Source organism: Sinocyclocheilus anshuiensis, unplaced genomic scaffold (assembly GCF_001515605.1).
Source record: "Sinocyclocheilus anshuiensis isolate Anshui unplaced genomic scaffold, SAMN03320099.WGS_v1.1 scaffold207, whole genome shotgun sequence".
NCBI classification, from domain to species: domain Eukaryota; kingdom Metazoa; phylum Chordata; class Actinopteri; order Cypriniformes; family Cyprinidae; genus Sinocyclocheilus; species Sinocyclocheilus anshuiensis.
The window spans coordinates 5,230,137-5,239,074 of NW_015551045.1; the positions used below are offsets into that span (position 1 = coordinate 5,230,137).

General features: G+C 37.9%; 1 protein-coding gene across 3 annotated transcripts in view; it reads left to right on the top strand.

Moving 5' to 3' along the window:
• Positions 1–1,446: 1,446 nt before the first annotated feature.
• LOC107661737 (myotubularin-related protein 1-like) overlaps positions 1,447–8,938 on the top strand; it is a 15,223-nt gene continuing 7,731 nt past the window's right edge. Inside the window, exons 1-9 of one of the 3 annotated variants that reach the window (XM_016451497.1) lie at positions 1,447–1,767; positions 3,144–3,249; positions 3,668–3,733; positions 5,220–5,295; positions 5,512–5,606; positions 7,987–8,094; positions 8,226–8,327; positions 8,416–8,499; positions 8,608–8,757. In XM_016451497.1, coding sequence (XP_016306983.1) covers positions 1,718–1,767; positions 3,144–3,249; positions 3,668–3,733; positions 5,220–5,295; positions 5,512–5,606; positions 7,987–8,094; positions 8,226–8,327; positions 8,416–8,499; positions 8,608–8,757 — 837 coding nt within the window. In that variant the 5' untranslated portion in view covers positions 1,447–1,717. The remainder of the gene's footprint in view (positions 1,768–3,143; positions 3,250–3,667; positions 3,734–5,219; positions 5,296–5,511; positions 5,607–7,986; positions 8,095–8,225; positions 8,328–8,415; positions 8,500–8,607; positions 8,758–8,938) is intronic. The other 2 variants (XM_016451498.1, XM_016451499.1) reach the window with 2 other exon arrangements.

Below are 8,938 nucleotides of genomic sequence, written 5' to 3' on the forward strand. Positions count from 1 at the left end.
CTTGTTGGCTTCACGAGAGAGAGCGGGAGGTTGCCGCTTGGTTGAATGTGTGAAAGCGCTAGAGAGCCGCTGGCGGCCCCTGGTGTCAGAGCTAGCGGTTCACATCGCTCAGAAGAGCTGGGAAGGAGAGGACTGGAGACTCATCCTCACCGAACGACTGGGAATGACTGCCGTGCAAACCGAGGAACTGCTGGAGTCTGGAGAAAGGTTCGGGCGTGGTGTTATAGCAGGTGAAATCTACACTGGTTTGTTAATAATTGCAATGTTTGTATAATATAAGGATGCACACATGAGTTGCAAAAACAGTCAGTTATGTCTGTGAAGGTAAACAGCTGGGAAATTAATCGCATGTTTATTTTAGATCTGTGTGGCAACAGCAATATACTGTACATAAATCAATAAATCCACTGCTCTGTTGTCTCCTCTGAGGCTGGGACTCTAAACAGTGTTCTGTTTAGTAAAAAAATGCATTTGTTACATACCTTTATATATATATATTAGACGTGCCGGTATTCGGTAATACAAAATATCACGATAATGAACATGCACGATATTATTGTGGGCACTTATTACAAATTTTTTTTTATGCATTTTAAGAATACTTTTCCCATCAGCTGCTTAAAATGAACAACACTGCTGTAAGCTGCATCAAAGTATTATTTAATGGACATGAGCTAATGTGAACAAAAAAAATAGAATTTTTTAACAAAGAATTATAACTTCTGTAACAAATGCAGCTATTGCTTATTATTAATGTCAGTGCATTAACTAAGGTTAACTAATGAGATCTTATTGTTTCTTATCATTCTTTTCTTCTGTAATCTGTTTGAAGCATTTGTTTACTTTATATATATTTTTGTGTATTTATTGTATTTAAATGCTCGTTTTTTTCGTTATAAGAAAAAAGTTATTAAACCTGTTACACTGTATTATGACAACACTTTTTGCAACTTATTTCAATATCGTGATAATAACGTATACCGTGATAAAAGCTTCAGCAATGATCGCAGCATGAAAATGTGATACCGTCACATGCTATATAGTGTTTATTTATAATGGGGTAACAGGGCTTTTGTAACATGTAGGTAAGTTATTTCAGGGAAAGTGAGGATTCAACACTTAAACACAATAAATTCAACATTAAGAAAGCATAGTTGTTAGGACATCTTATTTCTGTTTTCCTCATTACCTGGGCATCGCTAAGAAGGCAGGATTTGGGATTTGGATTTGGAGGAAGAATGATTTGTTCAGAGCCAGATGGGCGTTAAACCCCACACAAGACATGTTCTCTTTTTTCCTCAATATATATATATATAATTATTATTATATTATTTTAATTCGTATTGTCACGCTGTTGCATTTTGGGAAACGTAGTTTGTAGATATTTATTAGCGCTGGCGTGGCGGTGCGGGAGGCGAGTTTGCGAATCCTACTGCGTTGAAGACTGCAGTTTTAATATTCATGAGCGGAGTCCTTGCGATTGGAAACTATTGACGCAGCGTAATTATTATTCAGGAGCAAACCATCACCATTGGTAGGTTATGCAGCACAGAGCTATTTAGTATTCATGAGCGATTCCCTTCGACGTAGTAGGATTCCTGATTTCGAGCGTCGGCGAGTCGCAAAGTTTCAGAGGCAAGCGTTTGCAGACCCAGACACGATGAGCGTTGGATATGAAACAGCGTTATTTTGCGCTTCTGTAAGCCTACAGTAGAGAATGGATAAGCGACCGACCTCAGCACAGTCAAACGCTGAAACTCCAGACAGGTCAGTGCCAATAACACCCATTTGATACTTTATGACACCCCTACTAGTGGCGCGACGCGACGCTGGTGGATTATAATGAATGCGTTCTTATCGCGTCGCGTTGTAGAGCTAGAGTGTCATAAAGGTGTGTTTTACTGCCTTCTAGTTACCGAGTGACTTGATACAAACAAAACACTTGGGCTGACTTTGTTTGATGTCATATTAAACCAGACATGCAGATAAGAAAGCATTTTATCAACCTGAGCTATACTGATGACTATAACCTTCATAATAAATTATTGGATAATATTCTTTATTAAGGGTGCACTCAAATAAACAGCGGTTTTGAAAACACTACAAATCATGAACGCTCACGAGAGATATGTATACTGCGGATTAGTCTATTTTGTTATACGTGGAGCGGGTCGACCCCTCATGGGCGCCGCTTTGTTGATATCACATGACCAAGCCGTGTCATGTAATTGGCCAAATGTAACATTTTATATATATATATATATATATATATATTTAAATAAGTCTGCTTGCAATGGAAGGCTGTTTCCTCCACTGAATACAAAATAAATTAAAAAAAAGGTAATTGCGATTTCTTTTTTATCTCACAATTCTGAGGGTTTTTTTCTTCTTGCAATTGCAAGTTAACATATCGGAATTCAACCTTTTTTTCTCAGACCTGCATGATATAAATTCACAATTCTGAATTTTTTCTCCGACTTGAACGATATAAACTCACAATTGCGAGTTATAAAGTCAGAATTGCAGGACATAAAGTCGCAGTTCAGTGTTATAAAGTCAGAATTACAAGGTATAAACTCACAATTCTGAGATAAAAAAAAAGTCTTTTTCCTCAAAATTAGACTTTATAACTCACAATTGTGAAAAGAAGAAAATGAGTCAGAATTGCGAGATATAAACATCAGAATTGTATGAAGAAAAAAATCCGAATTTCGAAAAAAAATTCTAAGAAAAGAAGTCAGAATTGCAAAATATTTTATACATAAATTTTCAGTTTATATCCCGCAATTCTGACTTTGTAACTCACAATTTTGATCTCGTAATTCTGCAAAAAAAAGTTGGAATTTTATGATAAAAAGTCACAATTACCGTTTTCTGTTTTACATTTTTGATTAATGATGGAAACAGGCTACAATAACTTTCAGCCAGTGCTCAAGATGTTTTATAAAGTATAAAAATATAGTCCATCTAAACTACAGATGCAACATAACTGTCTGACAGCATAGTTCAGAATGATGAATGTTGTTGGTGTACTGGTCCTATTGGGATAAATAAGAGCCAGCTGAACATAAACAGAAACCGTGCTCTTCTAAATATCTTCCTCTCAGACATATATGTAACTCACTAACACTTTTACATTACAGTCCCACAGGGGCTCATGTTGAATGGTGCAAACAACTGATTGCAGCCACAATGTCAAGTCAGATCTCTGGACCCATCAGCTCAGAGATGATTTCCAGAGAGTACAAGGTATGAGCATATACTGGTGTGTGTATATACAATCTAAAAAATTGTTTCAATAAACAGTTCCTTTTTTTTTTTTTGGAATGTATTTTATTTGTCAGGTTGATAGTCAGGCATATGTTGATTTCCTCGAAAACAGAGTCAGTGTCAGTGTCGTGTTCAGAGTTTTCGATGCAGAAACCTTGACTAACATCTAAGATCTGGGAAAGTAGGTAAAGTGGGAAAGTGATCAAATGTATATGACCCCTTTTGACCTCATTACATCTGCATGGATGCTTCTAGTTCTTATAGTTTCTTGAAATGATTGCACTTGCACAATCTTTCTGGTGGGATTACATACACTGTAATGTTTCTACTCTTTCTTCTCTCTCTTTCCTCATCACTCTTTGTTTTTCTGTGGTGTTGTGGTGTTTCTTTGGTGCAGGACTGTGATGTGGAGGTTAAAGGATTTCTCTTGGATAGTGACCCTCAGCAGACTGCCCCCCCTTCGGCAAGTCTCTTTCTCTCTGTGTGTGTGTGTGTGTGTGACTGTTAACTATTTGACATGATAATTAACTTACTAACATCTGTCTATCTTTCTGTCTGTTTATCTATCAAAACACCAGTCTGTCTGTCTGTTTTGTATCAAAACTTTGTATCAAAAACATTTGAAAAACTATAAATGTGGATTTCTTGTATTGTCTGGTCATTATAATGAACTGTTTTTGAAAATTACCAGCATGTCCATGTAAATGCACTAATTGTAATATTTGGACGTATATTTGTATGTTTGTACACAGTTTTTTCCTGTGCCACAAATGCTGTCGAAAGAGCATGATTTGTATTTGAATCTCCAGTAAGGCTTATTGTATTCTACAGTATTGATGCAGTGGATCACTGAATGTGTGAGGGGGAAAATACAGATGTTTTGACTCATATGAGCCATTATGAAATATCACCACCCGTGCCATCTTTTATTAGCATAATGCTGAACAGATCTCCATAGATCTTTTGTGTTGGTGAAGGTCAAGCCTGTTGAACTCCACAGTGCCGTCGTTGTCCTGCAGTTGGACCGTAAGAGAAAGACTGAATTCTCTGATTCCTCTGTGTCCATGAAGCTGCCAAACAGTTGTGTCACTGTGGGTGGAGCAGACCCATGAGCCCCTGCTCATCCTGCTGAGCTCCCTACTCGTTGTCAACAGTGTGCTGACAGAAAATGAACTTTTGGGGCCAAACATTGACTAGTGGCTCATGGGATCTGAAAAGAGTAATCATACTGCTTTCATACTGCGTATAGATGAGATTTTTACTAGTTACTTGTGCCAAATTTACTGTCAAGATGCTGGAGTGGTGTACAGTAGCTACTGTTGCTATGTGGTTGTTGAGGTGTTCACAGTGTATTCTAGCCAATCCAAAAATATGAATATCAAATATTTTGCTCTTGCTGAATTTGCATCATCGGCAGCTTGCTTATTATGTCGTCAGATGTTTTTTTTTTTCTCTGTGTCCTCAATTACAGCCCTGCCTTCCGTGTTTACAACCTCAAACGTTGGACTGACTGTTTGCTTTAGGCGGAGAGAGAACTTAAAGTTTGGGAGTGGTAGCAAAGGAAACCACATACAGAGTATCTCTCTGACACTGAGTTGTATTTTTATACTTTTTTTTGTTTTGGAATGCGTATTTTGTTAGAGGTTTCCGAATAATTTACTGTCTGTGGCACTTGTGAAGGTAAGCTGCAAAAAAACAATGCCAACATTCTGGGATCTTTAAGTCCTAATCAGACAACTGGCATATGCCTGTATTAATCAGAATTATGTATCATTTAAATGCCTTATTCAGAATATCCGTGCAGAATATCTAAAACTCCATGCTTAAATTATGCTGATACGGGAATATTCCAATAGGAACATGTAAATGTGTATCTAGAATATAGACCTTAATCAGAAAATGATGTGCATGTAATCATATCAAAATGTGTTTGTTTCACTGTGTGACAGGCACTCAGAGAAGGAAATAAGCACGCTCAGATGGAAGAGGCTCCACGTGTTCCTGGAGAAACCATTAAAGCTATTGGTAAGGAACTTCATAATTGAGCATGTTTTTATGTAATGTATTAATATAGAACCATCATGAAGCATAGCAAGCCAACCATAATAAAAAATAAGTTAATATGTGGTGGACAAGGCTAAAAATTGTCATCCTTTTTAGACTGTATAGTTTACAGGTCTTCCACACATGTTGTTCATGTCAGTGGTAGATAACCATTGTATGCGGTGGTGTTTTTTACAGTCAAAGATGTCATGTATATTTGTCCGTTCTCTGGGGTCTTGAGGGGGACTCTAACCATCACTGACTACAAGCTCTTCTTTAAAAGCCTGACACGGGTAAACGCACTTTTCTATTTCTTTTTACAGCATCTAAAGGCAATGAAACATCAAACTGACATTGAACTAGCTGTATTGAAAGCCGACTGTGGTGTCACTTCACGTTAAAGTTCTGAGCAATGTACATCAAAGAATGTAGTTTATAGTAAAAAATATATATATTGATTTTTCTGTACTATAGATATTTCTTTTTCTGTACTTATCAGTGCTGAAATATTTGAAACTGTTTTAATACTCAATTTTTCTCAGTATCAATACACAGATACTAGCTGCGCTTTCTTGCCGTCATTCAGTGTCTTGTCAGTTCAGTTTTTGCTGTGCAAATATTTTCATAACGACATGGTTGTCTTGACAGAATAAAGACCAGCTGATCAACATGGTAAGCAAATAGGGGTGTGCGGTATTGACAAAAAATTATATCTTAATATTTTGGGGGATTTTTTCGATAATGATAATTTTGCAGAGTATGTTTTTGTGCTGGTACCTTGGCTGGTTTAGGCCTGCCATGGAAAAATAAATATGACACTAAAACCACCAGTAGGTGGCAGCAAGTCCCTGTGTTAATGAGTGATTCATTGAATCATTCATTCAAAAAATGAAAAACACGGCTAATTCATTTACAAATGAAGCAAGTGACTGTCTTTATGAAAGGATCTTTGAATCATTGACTCAAATTATTTGTTCAAAAACACATTCACTTTGGAACGAAACACCGCTTCCAATTTTATTCGGAACTATTTTCATTGGCGAAACAGAAAAAGCAGACAACTCGTTTAATATTAGCTTCTTGTTTTTTGAACCGTTGTATAAAATGAACATCACATTTGCAATTACGCTCTAACACTAATATTCAGGAAAAAGGCAGTTTTGCTTTTGTGATATTACTTAAAGGGGTCATATGATGCTGCTAAAAAGAACATTATTTTGTGTATTTTGTGTAATGAAATATGTTTGTGCGGTTTAAAGTTAAAAAAACACATTATTTTCCACATACTGTACATTATTGTTTCTCCTCTATGCCCCGCCTTTCTGAAACGTGTCGATTACGTTACAAAGCTCATAGTTCTAAAAAAGTGAGGTGTGCTGTGATTGGCCAGCTATCCAGTGCGTTGTGATTGGCCGAATACCTCAAGCGTGTGACGGCGGCTAAACAAAGGAGTTTCACTTTCACAACGAAACACAGCATCACACACGGCGGGCTTGAGTGAGCAGCGGCGGCCTACAGTGAGTAGAGGCCGGGGGCTAGCGTGAGGAACAGCCGGAGGGTTAGAGTGAGCAGAGGCGGGGGGGGTTGAGAACGCCGCCTTGACGACATGGCGGCAGCGGCAACAATACTACAGCGAGAATAAAAGTTATGCCTTCTTTCTTTGCGTGAACATTTGGGCGGCGTTATGCAAATCTTCCCACATAGTGATGTAGATATGTTTTAGGTAGGTGTGGCTGACTCTTAATTTTTATAAAGAATATCTCTTTGGATTTGAGACTTTAGTCTTTGCAAATTTACAGATCTTCTTTATGCACCAAGAGCTTGTAACACTCCAAAGAGAAAGGAAAAATTGAAATCGCATCATATGACCCCTTTACTTAACTATATCATATCTTAGAATTATAAAAAAACAAAAGCCTATGTAGGGATATTTTTTGCTTTCATAACTAGAATTATAGGGACATTATTAAGGCTTCATCATGCAGTAAATGCGATCGGACTCTCAAGATGTGTTTTTATTCGTTTTTTGCAAAGTGAGTGACATACTTGATAATGTCAGCTCGCATATCAGTAAACAATGATAACAACAATTACGCTATTATTGCAGATGATAAATATCGCACACCCCTATAAAGCAAGCGCTGCTTTGTTTAGAGTTTGTATATCCACAGTCCTAGTTCTGTTTTTTTTTTTTGAATAATGAATACAGACTACTGCCACCTGCTGTTATGGAGAGTTATTTCCTCTCAGGCAGCGGCAGATATTTTGTGCTAGTTGGCTGTTTGCTGTAGTTTTTGCAGTGTGTTCAAGCACAACTTTTTAGTTCAGACCCAGGTAATGCGAGGCAGCTTTCATCGCCAGTAGTTCTAGTTGGTTTGGTGTCACAAGACTCACAACATTAAAAACCAAAGTATGCTCTAGCTTTTGCCCTAATACTGGCATACGCTTTTTCTACATACTCAAAAGTGTAGACTTTCCTATGACCTGCAAAGTGCATAAATCTACTACACACTAAAATTATGCAAATTAGGACACAACCATGATCTCTATAAAATAGTTCCTGGCTCAGTAGATTGATATAAAGCTCTAAATGAATTCCAAAGTGTCTTCTCAGATCTCAGCAAGCACAAATGTTTTGGTTGGTTGATAGTGTTGTTTTTGTGTTTGGCAAAGGATCCTCCGTTTGTGCTGGATGTGAATCTTGGAGCCATTAGCAGACTGGAGTCTATCGCCGTTCAGAGTCACGGAGACAACACTCAAGGACTTGAGATAGTTTGCAAGGCAAAGGGCACATCCGTCTTTTTTCACTCTTCACTGGCTCTCAGTCTCTTCCTTTTCCTGTCTTTGCTTCTATTTATTCTCTTGCTCACACCTTTAAATATTAATTCCTGTTTTGTTTTGTTTTTCCACAGGACTTGAGAAACCCCCGGTTTGCGTACAAGAAGGAGGGACAGAGCAATTTGGAGGTGTTTGAAACACTGTCAAAGTACACATGCCCTCTCTCCCACAACCTGGTACGACTTTATGAAAACACCCAGATGTGTGAACTAGCTGAAGGTGTTTCAGTATGTTTCATGATACACGTTCCCTCTCTTCCCTCAGCCTCTCTTTGCCTTTAAGTACCGGGAGACGTTTCCAGAAGATGGCTGGAAGATCTACGACCCAGTCGCTGAGTATAAGAGGCAGGTAAGAACTGTCCTCATCACTCACCATATGTAAAGTATGTGTTATTACAGGTCATTATTTTGGTATTATGTTCTGATGTACCTGTGTCGATGTTGTGGACGGTAACAGGGTCTTCCGAACGAGAGCTGGATCATCAGTAAAGTCAACAGCAGTTATAAACTGTGCGAGACGTATCCCGCTCTGCTGGTCCTGCCTTCAAACGTCACAGAGGACGAACTGAAGAGAGTGGCGGCCTTTAGGGCCAAACGCCGTTTTCCAGTAAGATAACTAATTATTTTAAATTGAAAAGGAGAATTTTGTTTAATTTTTTTGGATAAATTGAAATATCTTCTAATAGCACCTGTATTGTAATCAGGGTTATTATAGTTAAAGGGGTCATAGGATGCTACATGCACTTTTACAAGTTGTTTGAACTGAAATGTGTGTTGGCAGTGTGTGT